Source organism: Anoplolepis gracilipes, chromosome 8 (genome assembly GCF_047496725.1).
Source record: "Anoplolepis gracilipes chromosome 8, ASM4749672v1, whole genome shotgun sequence".
Lineage (NCBI taxonomy): Eukaryota > Metazoa > Arthropoda > Insecta > Hymenoptera > Formicidae > Anoplolepis > Anoplolepis gracilipes.
Window position 1 is genome coordinate 8280 of NC_132977.1, and position 16721 is coordinate 25000.

A 16721-nucleotide genomic window follows, 5' to 3' on the forward strand; every position below is an offset into this window, starting at 1 on the left:
GTAAGAAAGTTAGATTAATTTTCATTCACACACATACACGCAATGTATAAATATATTTATAATCAAAAACTGACCTTAAACTTAATTTAACTTTAAATTTAATTTAACTTTAAAAAATTGATTTAAAATTATATTTTATCCCTTTAATATATCCTATTCTCATGCTAAGAGCATTCATTTTTATGTACTATTTAATTACTCATAATTGTCTCGTTATTAACTAAAAATTATATTAAGATTGCAGTTTGTTAAATTGCTTCTAAGGTTATTGACAAATATAATAAAATATTATTCGATAAATTTGTAAAAAGTTGTTGTTTTCTTCCTATGCTTGACGGAAAGAACTATGCAAATTATTTTTAAAAATATAACAATTACTTTATTTTTACCATTATTTAAAATTATTTTGTTTATATTTAAAAACAAAGGTTCGCATTCAATATAAATAAAACTCAATGTCGTTGAAATTTTTAAATGTATGTATATCATTGATCGCGAGATTGGTGTGCGCACAAGATATACATATTTCACTATCATCAACATTATGCAATGCATTTGACGGACATAGACGATTCTTGGAAGAAATGTTCACCTGTCTGTGAAAATGGAGTGACGTAAAAGCGTGATGGTGTAGGAGAGCCCGTGGAATCTTCAGATCGTATTCCACGAAGTAGTAGACGTCACTGCGCGCTACGCAGTGTGACCATTATTATCGTCCAAAAACGTTTTTTTTGCAATCTTGAAAATAATAGCTAAAACTTTTACATCAATATATATATATATATATATATATATATATATATAAAATATATATATATATATAAAACTAAATGTTATTTATATTATGAAATGCTTATAATGTAGCCAAATGATTTATAGTGTAAAATTTATATATTAAAATTTATATAGTAAAAAGATTTCTTTCTCTCCCATTTATACATACAACTTTTTGTAGTTAGATATCAAAATAAAATATAATATTTCATCATATTTTTTTCTATTTAAAAACGGATGTTTTATTTTCGCGGAAACGTATCTTGTTTCATCACGTGCTCACTATTTCACCTTCAGAGACGTGTATCAAGGACAATAATAGCCGTGGAAAAATAAAACAGAATAATACATGCATTTATGTGTATGTGTGTGTGTGTGTGTATGTGTGTGTGTGTGTGTGTGTGTGTGTGTGTGTGTGTGTGTGTGTGTGTGTGTGTGTGTGTGTGTGTGTGTGTGTGTGTGTGTGTGTGTGTGTGTGTGTGTGTGTGTGTGTGTGTAGTGTGCGTGTACGTGCGTGCGTGCGTGCGTGTGCCTGTGCCTGTGCCTGTGCCTGTGCCTGTGCCTGTGCCTGTGCCTGTGCCTGTGCCTGTGCCTGTGCCTGTGCCTGTGCCTGTGCCCGTGCGTGTGCGTGTGCGTGCGAACGCACTTGTGCCAAAAGAGAACGAAAAAGAAAGAAGTCTCTAAATGGATGCTTGGCCTTCTGCCTTGCGACACTCGACCACTCGTTTTCCAGAGTTTTCGCTTCGTGGAAGCACAACTTCGGACGATTCCACAAATACTTTGAAATCAATGACATACGGAATTCACGTATGAAAACACAAGGCAGAATGTGTATTTTAACCAACAGGAACGCATGTATCCGTAAATACAATAGATAGGATGTTTTTAATAAATGTTGCACAAGTTGTAATATTGAAAAATAATATAATTTTTTTTGTAATAAAGATATTGAGACAATTTTTTAATTTAGTTCTAACAGCAGTAAAACGCAATAAAGTTTATTATCCAATAAAAAATACATTTTTTTTTAAATTAATACTAAATAAAAAGAAAGTAATTGTAACAAATAAGAAAAACTAAAAACAATTTATAGGTGTTAAATTAAAATACACATACTCTGCTTCATCGATTTTTATATATAAATTTTTTTTATGACTAGTTGTCATCCTATGAAGTTTTCTTGCAAAGCCAATTTTTCGATGCACTTGTCGGAATTTGCAGAGAAATTGCGTGTATGTACATACATTTGCGTTAAAATTTTTTTTTAGGAATTTTTCTTTCTACAAATTTTGTTATAAAAGAACATTATAACAAAAATAGATGAAACAGAGTACGTGACCAAAAAGTTGTGAAATTTATCCGAATAATAAAATATAAAATTATTCATAATCATCAAATTATTTCCTTTGTCTTTCTTCATAAGTATTTATATTGTGCATACACATTTGCATTAAATTTTTTTATAAATATAAAATTTTTTTCTCTGCAAATTTTGAGAAGTGCATCAAATAGCTTTATTAATAAGGAAACTTTATTAGACAATTACTCATAAAATATTTATCATAAACTATGAAGCAGAGTACGTGACTTTCCCTTGTCAGTTATTTAATTTTATTTATTTTAAATATTTTAGAAATATACTTTTAACCTCTTTTAATTTTATCTAACAATTTTTTAATTTATACTTTGAATACAATGTATTTTTAAAATTATATTTAGCCATATATATTTTCTGATTGTAAGTTGTAATTAGAAACAAAAAAGTTTTGATAAAATAAAATTTGCAAAATGACAAAACTATCTCTTTTTTTAGTCTATTTTAGATAGATTAATTTTATTAATAAAATCTTAAAACAGATAGATGTGCAATTTTGAAACTCGAAAAACAGGACAACATCCAATTAAAGAATAAAAATATAATATAAAAAAATATAGTTTTGATTTTCAACAAGGAACATATCATATCTCATTCCCATTCACTAACTGCGCTTATTGTATGTATAAAACACATAGTCTATGTATGCGAACTTATTTGTGCATACGCCATATAACGTAATATAAATATTTCGCAGAAATGTATAACATTATTTGTATAATGTTTTTAAATTGTAAATTTTATCTAATTTATTTTATTAAATTTTGATTAAATATAATAAATAGACTTTCTATTTAATAGATTTTCTCTAAAGTAACGATTAACTGATGATAGATTAAATTAATTCCAAAAAAGAATTGGTTAGGGTTACCCTAACTCCTAGACCCCCTAGTTTCCATTGTATCTTTCGAAATAGTCCTTAAGTATGGATACAGCTATATCAGCGTTTTACAGATACTCGATTTACATTCCTTACAGATGCGAGGTACAGCTTACTTAACAGTTGAGTGCGAGTCACAACACGTTCTCAGCCCACTCAAGCCCATGTCATAAAAAAATGCATAAAAAAATATAATTATTTCTATAATATAATTCGCCGCTAATTATTGTCATGCTAATTATTGATGTGGTTGAAATAGATAAAAGTGTTCAAATATAATCGGTTATATAATACTTCTGAACATATGTATAAAAGTTTTGTTTAAAATCTTTACATACATTATACGTTGAAAGAGACTGACACCGCGATTTTAAATAAGCAAAAGAATAAATACCTAATTTCTTATCTTACAATTAGTTGCTCCTTTTAATCTAATTTCGCTTGTTCGACTTTTCTATGCAAATCGCGGTGCAAACTCAATATTGAACACAATATATCACTCTTATTATATTCAATATTTAATTTGGCTGTACGCTATATATGCGTGCATATGTATCGTATGTATTAGGTCAAACCTGAATGAAATTCCGCGTATTAATAACACATTGTACTGTATTTTCAGATATGTATATACAATAGTCCACATGTATAAAATAACGTTTATTTACATGCAACGGCGTGTGCAATTATATTCGCGATGTATGTACGCATTTATAGATCTAGGGCAAAAGCGGATGGAATATTTGGACTAATAAAGCAAATGTGTGCATGCTCGGTTAATAAAACTGTTTACGTGTATACATGTAAATTTTGCATCTTATTGACATTTTGAACTGGATCTAGTGCGTATAACTTTAAAGAATCATAAATATCAGCAAATATCAGTAAAGAAGCATTATTTAATTCATAATTTTATAAAAAATTATTTTATACAAAATTCATAAAAATATTTTTTAGTTGGAAAGATTAATAATTAATTTCTTTTTTATGTTTTTTTCTTTATATATATATATATATATTTGTTTGTAACTCATTTATTCGTTGTAACTTATTCGCTCAGTCTGGGTTGTTTAGCTTTAAACGTTGATGAAAATCTCTCTTCGGTACCATTCAATGCAACAAAAATAAAACAAAAATCTAGAAAGATGTCTTTACTGCCGGATACTTTAGATAGAATATACGCATATATCAGCAATATTTTACACGCGTGACACGTTACTAGATCACATCGGGAAACATGATGTTTCTTATTATTCTGAGAATTATCCCAGAAATATGCACTGCAACATATATGCTTGTGTTGGATATGCATATGGGCATGTGCATATGCATGCATACATGTATATGTATTTATCAATACGCTCCACATTTCTTGCAGTCTCATAGCACAGGCAATTATGAACGATTATGAAAATCGCATGATGAAATTCCGCGTTTGCATCTTTCTCGTATATACATATGAACTAACTATATTACTACTTCTCGTATACATATATATGAACTAATTAAACGCTCAGCATATGCTGAGTGCTATATACAGCGCGCGCTCACACGCTGAGCGTTTTTAATTAATATTTTAATAATTATTGCGCAAATCGCAAAATGGTAGGGGACTTTTATGTTCAGTTTGACCTGCTCTATCTGCCCTTGAGCTATGGGACGGTCGCGACCGGACACCCTGTATATATTAAATCTCAAATTATTGAGATTAAATATATATCTCAATTCAAGATTTTAAATGTATGTCCCCCCTTTTACTCCCCTGAAGACGTAAGCAAGAAGAATATCAAAGCGAAATTGCTGAATTCGCGGAATCGAGCCTGAGACTTTTCGCATGTCGGACCACTAATCTACATAAATCACTGATAATGAGATATTCAGACCCCTTTATCCACTCTTCATTTACCTACAAATATCTATTATTACAGATCTATTAATTCTTACTCGATAAAATGATAGGTTTATGAAATAGGTTGCTAAAGATTTTCTTTTCGATTTTCATGTATGGTATTAATAAATGATATTTAAGATAATTTAGAAAAACTGAAATTTAACTATTATAAAATGTTATAAAACTCGCAAGTTGCAAGAAAAATTTGGTAAATCATTTGTAAAGTATTCTTTTCAATAAAGACGCAACAGACATATCGTTAATGAATACGATTATACTTGTTTTTTTTTTTTTTTTTTTTTTTTTTTAAACGAGATACGTATGCTCGTTTACTAAAAAATCGATATTACAAAATACATTAACGTAACATACACATATTACATGTAAATAATTATTCGTTGCGTCATTATATTATCGATACGCACATGTATATAAAATATTTTATTGATTGAAAAACGTCTCGAGCTTATTTCTTGAATGATATTGATTCATTTTGTTTTCCAGTAATTCAAGTTCTCAGTTCTCACTATTCTTTTTCTTTTTGCAATCATACAACAGAAATACAAGGGGATCGCAATTATCATTTCATAAATGGCGATTACGAGGAACTCGTGTTGCGGTTTATCGTCATTTTAAATTCTTGGTAAAGATTGATAATTGTGAGAAGGAACGTCTATTATCACGACCAAACCTATTATTATGGAAAACATAATATTTTTTCTTACCGCAGCTTCAAAACTATCCATTTTTGATTTAGTACTATACTTTTGATACATACAGATTATATAAAAAGTTCGCGTGTTCTCTTTTCTTCATATATTCCCATATATTCCTATATTAATTTGTTGAATATTTTAAAGAAATATATCAAAAATTTTTTATCTCGATTACGTATCAACGCTCGCTTTAACTAACAGAGAATTTCTTCCATTTCTCAAGTATAAACTCAAAACACGTTCTCAAAAGGTTTTAAACTTAATCTTAAAAGTTATATTGAGATTCTACTAGCTCTCGTAATAACATATTATCAGAAGCAGGAAACGATATAGACTTTCTCTGTCATATTTTTTACAAGTATCGACAAGTATACCGCATGCTGTTTTGCGTTGCCTTGAATTTTATGGTTTCTCAATATCGTTTACCCTCATTTATATTTATATAAATTGATAACCTTAGTAAAAATGATTCAACATTGCCACGTGTAGCTCTTTTAAATGTTATATATTATATATTACAAATGTCTGTGCTCGTTCTTCCTAGTTGTTTGATATGTAACGTGTCGTAATCGCTTACGTAATTTTATCTATCACAAAGGAAACTCTATTAAATCAAATTCTCAGAAACGTACAAAAGTATATCTCACGATTAATTTTGTTCTAACTCAAATAAATTGTATATTATGATTCAATGGCATAAACTTTATTGCTGTTCTATATCACTATGAACAATGATGCCTCTGCCATATTTACGTATGGTACACGTTATTTCTCGGTATCGATGCGATCGCAACATCGCTCATACGATAATCAGGCGCGAGAATACGACTAATCGTGTGCGTGTGCATGTATGCCGTATCATTATCGAGAAAAGAACGATAAGACTTTATAAGGTTCTCTTATACGACGAAATAACATGTTGACTTTTTAATACCGAGTTATTAATTCTCTCCTCTTCTTCATAATTCTGTCATTTTGTGATCTTTGATCATAAATAGGAGAAAGTAAAACACAAGTCAATAATTCAATAAACATTGTAATTACTAACATTATTAATTCTATGTTTATATTTTTACGTTAAATTGTCTAATAATATTTAGGCTGAAATAGGAACGAAAAAGAAAACAAAAACATTAACGGATAACTCACAAGTCACAAGTTACAAAATATCGTCATGCACTTACGCGAAAGCACAGTTGCGCACATGCGAATTTGTTTATTGTGAGCGCGACATTAATATTCATGAAAATACGTGTAAAATTAACAAGAGTCACATTTTTCATCTTTTCATCATTATATGCACGTATTAAGCGCACGCGCACACAATGCACATGCACGTGCACACAAATAAGATCCTTTTATAACATATATGCAATGTATATCTTTAATGTGTTGTGTGTTATGTGTATATTCACGTCTTGCGTGAATAAATAAAACTCAAATAAACGAGAAAGATTTCATTAAGATGTATGCATAATCATATAATAGAATCTTCATCACATTTTTGTCTAAAAATTGAATTTACAATTGCTCAACGGTATTATCGCGCTGTGCACATATATGTAATTTAATAATATATGTATAATGCTACTCGTCAATAAAGTAATAAAAGTAAATTTTTATTAAGTTATTTGTTTTGTTATTTCACAGACTGGAACATTCTGTAAATGTAATGGTTCAATCGTTTGCGATGATCCAATCACGAGATACCAAATGTACCAAAATCGCCAACGACAATGATATGTCCGAATTGCCGCCACCGCTTCCCGGCACCGGATTACTATCAGGAACAAAACGAAGAAACTAGCTGGAAAGAAACGGAGACGCAGAAGAAACAGAAAGAGAAGAAAGATAAAAAAGAGAAAGAGGGCACCATTTATTCAACGACGACGATCTGTTACGTTTCTGATCTTTTCAGCATCACATGGTTACATCAACTGCGACAGCAGTTTTAAAAAACGTCCCGACAATTGTCCATGAGCCTGTTGTGTTTCAGTCAGCCCATTGCTACTCCAATATTCAATTTGATTCGATACTGTCTTTGAGACAATAAAACTTTCTTGCAGTACTCTGATATCGACAAAACAGAATTTACTTTTAAAATTGCCCATCGATCAATCGAAAAATCAAGATTACCTGATTATGACAAATATCGACTATAAAATGGCATTTTTAGAGAAACATATCACGACTACGCGTAGGCCCACCAACGACGGCATCACATTCACCACATCATCCAATATACACTCCGGTGGTCGTCTAATCCAAAGCACAGAAGCTGGAATTCTAATGCAAGTCCCACCTATCGTAATACAACGGAAACTCACTGGTGGCGGCTGTCTTGTGCAAAAGAAACGTATGCTCACTAAGAACGAACGGTTAGCAATGTTTAAATACATGGAGGACTTTGCTCATCAAACACTTATCACGCCGCCAAGCGGCTGTTCAGAATTACCTGGAAATAGAAGAATGCTGCCTTTATTCACAATGAGGGAAAATAGTGAAACAATGGGCATGGACTCGAGGCAGCGAAAAATATCGATCGAAACAAACATTTGCTGCGACTACAACAGTAATACAGTTCAGCAGAATCTTTGTCAGTATCATAGGATGTTGACCGACGTGCATGTGTCTGACGGTAATTCGTTGCTGTTCGAGCCTGTCAGTAATGACATACAAATCCGAGTGAACGCCAACATGCAGCTACCTGTAAATCTAAGTGACTGTCGAATAAACATTACGGCGTCTACGATAATGCCGTGTAACCAGATCGTGGCAATGAAATCATGTGCTAGGAATAAGCAAGAACGGAATGAAGAAATTAATTGGAAGCAGACGAAAGAGCAAGAAAAACAGAAAAAAAAGGAAGAAGAAAAGAAAAAAGAAACCGCTGTTCATTCAACGACCTGTTACATCGCTGATCTTCTAGTATCGCCCAGTTATACCAATGATAACGGTAATTCCATAAACATACCGACAATTATCCGTGAGCCCATCATCTTCGAGTCAGCCCACTGCTTTAATTCTCAATTCACCAATTTCGAGACAGTGGAATTTTCGAATAATGAAAGTATTACCATACAACCGGATAATTTATACTGCTCGACAGAGAATCGGATTATTGCGACTGGAAATAACAGTTGTAACAACAACGGGCAAAAGAATGGAGCAGCAACTATTTCGGTGTCCCATCCTTGGATGATGTCGAGTCCTTGGAGCTTGGATACAAAGTTGCTGAACAAAGACATAAAATTACGCGAGATAAGAAGACTGCTGCAAACTTGCGGCTGGTACCACGAGAGTATTAGTTGGAAACAAAGCGAAAACCTCTTGAAGGACACACCTGTAGGTCGGTGGCTAATGAGAGACAGCTCAGACAGTAGATACATCTTTGCAATATCTGTGCAAACAGCCAGAGGACCCACTTCTATTAGAGTATGTTATTTCCTTAAACATTTTCAATTCGACGCTGAACCAGGACTAGCGTTGGCGATTCCGACTTTCGACTGTCCTATTACTATGTTGGAACACTACATCCAATATTCAAAAAAGATGGATCGCAGAGAGGTGTGGGTTGATTATAGCGGGCAACTATACAGCCAAATCTATTTAACTAAGCCTCTGATGAAAGAAGTCAAATCGTTGTCACATTTGGCCAGACTTGCCGTGAATAGAAACAAACTGCCCACCAAACATCTGCCTCTTTTTATCAAAAATTACCTCGCAGAGTATCCATACACTATTTAAACGTGTAATCACATATCATAATTTTACTCAACACGCCTATTTTTCTCTTCTGCTACCTAAAAAAAAAAAATTAATTTTTCTACATCTCTACAACAGTTTGTTTTTTCAATAAACAATCTACAATGACATCGATTGTATTGATTACAAAGATTATGCAATAGTAAAAAAAAATTGCGGTTACGTGAATGTAAATAAATATTCAATTTGTTATAACAATAATAATTATTCATGTTCTTATTACATATTTAACATTAGTTAAATATCTAGTCTTTCAACTTTACTAACTGTTTAATTCTTTAAGAGGTGAAACGTTTTCTTTATGATAAACTACAAAAAATTGTGAGCCGATTTCCTTTGTTCTATGACCTATGATAATCAAGACCGAATACTCCCTCTATTCCCCAAAATTTTTTTCCCATATTCATAGTAATGATATACATAGACTGAGGATGTCGCTGATGGATACTTTTTTTATCTACTTTTTCATCATATGCCAAATGTGTAATAAAAAAACCAACGCAAGAGAGAAGGATCTTAATTTAATGTAAAAAGTTGAAGAATTTAAATAAAGAGAGATAAATATCAAGAATGAAGAAGTTTTTTAAGAAAAAAAAAAAAATTAAATGCAGAGAGAGATAAATAAATTTATCTATAGATTTTTAAGCAAATCTTTGTTTTAATTTTTTTAAGTTTTAATTCTTTTTATCACCATATATATATATATATATATGCCCTGCATAAAATGTCTTATTCAAAAATAGTGTTTCGCATTCACGAGATTTTATCATAAATTCTGCTTTGCAAAAATCTCGAATTGGATCGTGGGCCAATACTTTTTAGTGCGATATTGAAGAATAAAACCATGAAATCTTGTATGCCTATGAATCCGATAACAATTAGCACAAGAAGTGAATCTTTTTTAATGCGAGAGTTCGCATTCATTTGAATGCCTTTTATTGCGATTGAATGCGAAGAATGTTTAGAGTCAAATGAATTCTTTTGAATGCGAGAGTTAATATTTGATAGAATTCTATTGAATGCGATAAAATAAGAAGAATATTTGAAATGAATTGAATCCTTTTTAATGCATCAAAAAACAGAATTCAGAAGATATTCAAAATGTCAATATTTTTTAATTCTTTTCAATCCGACGTCTTATGCAAGATATATATGTATATATTTACTATATTTATTACATTTACCATCTATGCTATGGATATAGCTTGGACCGAATACTATTATAATAACATGAAATTTGCTTATGTGCAATTTATATTATTTATAATAATATATATATTGTTATATTAGATGCTTTTGTAGTAATAAATAAATATATATTGATCCTTCGAAAGAATCACAAAATTGGACTTGGACCTATAGAACTCAAGCATTTGCTAAAGACTGCATAAGTTGTCCAGCTCTTTGAACTTCTTCGACACTGAAAAAAAGATGACACAATATAATAATAAACATGTAATTAAGGTTCCTTAATCTTTCCATTTATAAAAAAAATTATTTTCTGAGGCTATCTGAAAACTCATATTCTTTATTTCTAAAAAGTGGAAATTTATTAAAAACTTTTTTCACATCTATCAGCGCGGATAAAAAAAATGTGGAAGCAGAGCGCTGATTGGCTGTTCGAATCATGCATCCTCTGTCCCGCACGTTGATTCCCGTACCGTGTGATTTCACCATTTCAGGCGAGATACGGTGCTAGCGATATATATACTATATGCGGCTACTTCATTGGTTGAACGAGATCCTAAGACGATCTTAAATATAAGATCGGATACCAACCTAAAAAGAGATACTATAGTAAATCTATGACTGTACCTTTTTTAAATAAATTTTTCAAATTTATTAATTATTCCTTATTATTAAACTTTACTTAAGTTTTCATAGTATTAAGAGAAAATGTTAAATATAAAAAATTATTTAAATTAATATAAAAACTAGTTTTTTGTATTTTTATAATATTTATCATTATTTAATATTATGTATTCACATTTTAAATAGAGTAATTGAAATTTGAATATGAGCGGAAGTAGACGAAACATGGCACACCAATCAAAAGTGGCCTCGTTGTTGGCCAGTCTTATATATGGGTGCGTTCCATATGAACGCTCACGCGCTGTAAGCGCTCACGCTTATAAGCGTTATTTTCAATCGTTTCGTTTGCTGCTTAAACACTTAAAACTGCAAACGGAAAGTTGTTCCTTTTGGGTGCATGAGCATCGTGAGCATGTCAAAATGGCGGAAAAACAGACTGTTCTTTTGTGTTCGCTAATTGTAATAATGTTCGAAATATTATTTGATGACGATGGAGATTCTTTAAAACTTAATACAGAAGTAGAAAACATTTTTTTAATTTTTAATAAGTATCGCGAGAAAACTGCAATATTACCCCTAAAGAATTACGTAGAAAAGATTTTACCATCATATACCGATGTACAATTTAAATCACATTTCAATTATTAATCATATATTAATCATATATTAATCACATTACAATTTAAATCCATTTTTCTATTCATCATGCGACACTACAGGTGCGTTCCATATGAACGCTCACGCGCTGTAAGTGCTCACGCTTTTGCTGCCCTATCTCGATGAAATAAGTATTTGTGAGCATGAGTTATGACGTCACAGTGACGTCATTAATGCGTTTATAAGCGCTTTAAGCGTGTAAGCGTCCAAAAGGAACGCACCCTATATGTGTAGAGTTTACGTAGAGTCTCTAATGTATGTACACTAGTGCAAAAAGTTGGGCAATAACAAACCTCTTAAGCCTCGTCTACAATATCCGTAGAACGTAAGGTCGCAAGCAAATTGACCAATGACAGTCAAGCATTTGCTTGCGACCTTACGTTCTACGGCCATTGTAGATGACCCATTATATCTCTATACTGCTGACTGCTGACATCAGACATCAGATCGGAATCAAAACGCATGCGCAGTGCCGCCTTACGTGGCATCGGCGGTCGGCAGCGGTTGGGATTACGTTGACGTATGTACGTTTTTGCAACGTTCTCGCGTATAAACATTTTCGGTGATATCAAGTTTTGTTATGATTCAAACACATTTTATGATATAACGTAAGTATATATTATATAATTTACGATTATTAGAAACTTTCTATTAATGTTTTGTATATACGTATGTTTTCAGAATTTAAAACGTCTCACACATACGCTTTTATTATTTTTAATATTTCATGTCTTTTGACGCTTATTTTTTATTTTATTTAAATGAAAAACTTATTCTACACCTATTTAAGGATGTATTATCCATTCGCTAAAATACTATTATTTTATTCTCTTAAATAGGTTATCTCTCTTTTTTTTTTTTTTTTTCACAATACATTTTCTAATAATTTCGTTTTATTTTATTCATATCCATCGTATGTATGTGCGCGCATGCATGCACGCACGCACGCTTCCGTATGTTAATTATAATTAGTGATCATAATAATAAAGTCTGTCTATCCATATTGGAATATACTCAGTATTTGCAATCGCTATCTCCATATTGCTTTTATATATAAACTGAGTAATCTATAATGGCCTTAGCGCGCTCTCAGTGTACTTTTAATTTTCATTTTTTAATAAACTTTGTTGTAACAGATGCAGCATATTCAGGAAATAGGCAGGCAGCATCCATACGCTGCACCCGTACCTTCGATGAATAGTCAACCAAACTTTTCAAGGCCACCAATTGTAGGACAACAAAATTTGACAGACTCTCAAATGCATTCTCCTCCTCACTTATCGCCTATGCAATCTATGAATCATTCCCAAATAACAAATCCACCAGCGACAGGTGCAGCTAACTCGCAAGTGACTCCATCTCTACCAATGGGTCCTCATGGTCATGGACAATCTTCTGTAGATTATCAAACTCAAGCGCTCAATGCCTCAAATGCTAGCCTATCTCAATCTGGAATAGGATTATATAATTCTGCACCGCCGTCGCAAACTGTAGGGAGCCTGACAGGCTCCGCAAATCCAACAGGCTTATCGCAATTTGAACAGAGACAGTTTGCTCCTCCTCTTTCAACAATGGGGCAACTTGCAGCGAATCCTCCAGGCACCAGCCTTCCCCAAGTTCGACAAAAGCAATACTTACAAACTGCACCTCCGATGATGAGCCAGACTGCGCCAAATTCTACAGGACCAGGCCTATCACAGTCTGGACAAAGACAATATAATTCTGCTGCGCCTCCATTGCCAGGACAAACTTTATCCAGTCCTTTAGGAATGAATCGTGCGTCATCTGGCACTACTCCGAATTATCAACAATCAACGTATCAGCAACCAGGATATCATAATCAGATGGTACAATTATTATGATTAAAAATTATTCCATTTTAAGATTGGCTCAAATTGTTGATTATATAGAAAGAAAAATGCAACACAATTGTTCTCTGTTTACAGGATTTGTATAATAATCAAAGAAGTCCATATCAAAGCGGAGTACCTAATGCTACGGGATATCAATCAGGATTACAGCCCCAGCAAGCTAGACGACTCGATCCAGAACAAATGCCTAGCCCAGTACGGGTTTAAAAGTTTTACCGATCCAATTTATTTATCAATGTTATCATTTATTATCCCAATATAAATCTAAATACATTTCTTATATGCAGATTCAAGTAATGCAGGATGATCAAAATATGAGAGGTGGAGTGTTTATAACAAATCAGAGAGGTCTGGTACCACCTCTGGTAACGACAAAATTTGTAACTCAGGATCAAGGAAACGCATCCCCTAGATACATAAGATCCACTATGTATACAGTCCCTACTACTGCTGATATTATAAAACAGGTATATATATATATATATATATATTGTAATATTGTGAATTAATAAAATAAAGTTTGTAGTTTAAATATTTTATTTGACATTATTTGACACACATCGTATATCTTTTACAGACGAATGTTCCCTTTGGACTTGTGATAAGTCCGATGGCTCGTATCGTTCAAGGAGAGTGTGAACCGCCAATCGTAGATATGGGTGAAATTGGGCCAGTACGTTGCGTACGTTGTAAAGCATACATGTGCCCATTTATGCAATTTATCGATGCCGGCCGTAGATTTCAATGCATATTCTGCAAAGCCACTACGGAAGGTAATAATCGGATATTGATGTATTTTTCTGTAAAGATTAGCAAAATCTTTGCACAAATTTTCACTCATTTATACCTCAATGTTTTCTTTGTGTGCTTAGTTCCAAACGAATACTTTCAACACTTGGATCATACAGGTCAACGTTTGGATCGCTACGAGAGACCAGAGTTAATGTTGGGTACATTTGAATATATAGCTACAAAGGATTATTGCAGGGTAATGTATCACATTATTAATACTAGCTACATAATAATGAACGATAAAAATTAATATTTATTCATCATTTGTACACATAATTTATTCACATAATAAAATTGCTTTCAAACATTTCTTTTTATATAGAATAATTTGTAAATATGTTATAGTTTAAAAAATTAGAAAAATCATGAAATAAGAATTGAAATTAGATTTATATTAAATTTATATTTATACACACACACACACACACACACACATATTGATCTCTGTATGTTTCTCTTTTTTCTACATAGGACAATGTTTTTCCAAAATCACCAGCCATTGTGTTCATAATTGATGTTTCATATAATACAATGAAATCTGGTTTAGTAAACTTACTATGTACAAAAATGAAATCCATAATAAAAAATCTACCTATTGATGCTGGAAAAACTAAAAGTAACATGAAAGTTGGTTTTATAACATATAACAATACCGTACATTTTTATAACATTAATCCTTGTCTCGCTCAACCACAAATGATGGTTGTTGGAGATATTCAAGATGTATTTATGCCGCTTTTGGATGGATTTCTATGCGATGTCGAAGAAAGCGAGACGGTTATCGATAGTCTTATGGCACAGATTCCACAAATGTTCGCGGACACTCGAGAAACAGAAACGATTCTAGCTCCTGCCATACAAGCTGGATTAGAAGCATTAAAGGTACTTGTATAAATAAAGAGTATAGTTTTATGTATAATTTGTGCAACAGAAAAGGAAAGAAAACCTCTGAAATACATGAAATATACATGAAATTTTGTTTTTCTCATCAATAATTTTTTTAATAAGTCGATTAATTCAGTAAAAGAGTTGTTATATAATTTTAACTTTATGATTTTAGGCGTCTGAACGTTCTGGTAAATTATTAATATTTCATTCATCTTTACCAATTGCCGAAGCGCCTGGAAAATTGAAAAACCGTGATGATCGTAAAGTACTTGGTACAGATAAGGAAAAAACAGTGTTAGGTATGCTGTGTATCTGTGTCGTGTGTCGTGCGTGCGTGCGTGCGTGCGTGCGTGCGTGCGTGCGTGCGTGCGTGCGTGCGTGCGTGCGTGCGTGCGTGCGTGCGTGCGTGCGTGCGTGTGTGCGTGCGTGCGGTGCGTGTGTACATATATATATATATTTAGATATTGTTTTTATTTGTAAAGTAAATGATTTTTTTTACAGTACCACAAAACAATGTTTATAATAATTTGGGTCAAGAATGCGTCGGTGCAGGTTGCAGTGTAGATCTGTTTATCTTTAACAATTCATATGTAGATGTAGCAACGATTGGTCAAATTTGTCGTCTCACTGGAGGGGAGATTTATAAATATACTTACTTTCAGGTAAGTACATATTGCTTCGATAGAAATACATGTAAGGAATAATTAGATTAAATTAGACTTTAAATGTGTAGGTGCATGCATATTTACTTATTTTTACATAAGATTACATTGAAGAATATAGGCTTTCCATTACAGGCGGATATTGATGGTGAAAGATTAATTTCGGATGTTATTAATAATATTAGTAGACCGATCGCTTTCGATGCTATTATGCGAGTACGAACATCTACGGGTGTTAGAGCGACCGACTTCTATGGACACTACTTTATGTCGAATACAACTGATATGGAATTAGCCAGCATAGATTGTGACAAGGTAATGTATATAACAATAATACATTAGAATTAATAGTTAATATTATAATTAAAGGATTATAGTATTAGATTTTTACAATTTTTTACTTACAATTAGATTATTAAAGAATAAAGGTTTATCTATTAATATCCTATTGTTGCATGCCATTTTATTTAATTAACTTGATTTGTAATTTACAAGGCTGTTGGAATAGAAATTAAACATGACGACAAGTTAACAGACGATGAAGGTGTATACATTCAAGTAGCTTTGCTGTATACTTCCTGCGGTGGTACAAGAAGATTAAGAATTATAAACCTGAGTTTGAAAACCTCATCGCAAAT

The 16721-nt window shown here is 32.2% G+C and overlaps 2 protein-coding genes across 2 annotated transcripts in view; both read left to right on the forward strand.

Annotated features, from left to right (window-relative positions):
• Positions 1–7330: 7330 nt before the first annotated feature.
• Positions 7331–11243, forward strand: LOC140668414 (uncharacterized; the record flags this gene model as incomplete). Its single annotated transcript, XM_072897403.1, is given in 4 exon segments — positions 7331–7546; positions 7548–7589; positions 7591–7668; positions 7671–11243. Coding segments are annotated over 4 exon segments (2049 nt in total), but the record flags the coding sequence as incomplete, so codon positions are not given.
• Positions 11244–12317: 1074 nt separating this feature from the next.
• Sec24cd (COPII coat complex component secretory 24CD) overlaps positions 12318–16721 on the forward strand; it is a 5619-nt gene continuing 1215 nt past the window's right edge. Inside the window, exons 1-11 of the mRNA XM_072897402.1 lie at positions 12318–12478; positions 13007–13717; positions 13817–13936; positions 14029–14208; positions 14319–14514; positions 14614–14729; positions 15005–15415; positions 15594–15720; positions 15923–16083; positions 16219–16398; positions 16579–16721. The exon at positions 16579–16721 is cut by the window's right edge and continues 59 nt beyond it. Coding sequence (XP_072753503.1) covers positions 13007–13717; positions 13817–13936; positions 14029–14208; positions 14319–14514; positions 14614–14729; positions 15005–15415; positions 15594–15720; positions 15923–16083; positions 16219–16398; positions 16579–16721 — 2345 coding nt within the window. The 5' untranslated portion in view covers positions 12318–12478. The remainder of the gene's footprint in view (positions 12479–13006; positions 13718–13816; positions 13937–14028; positions 14209–14318; positions 14515–14613; positions 14730–15004; positions 15416–15593; positions 15721–15922; positions 16084–16218; positions 16399–16578) is intronic.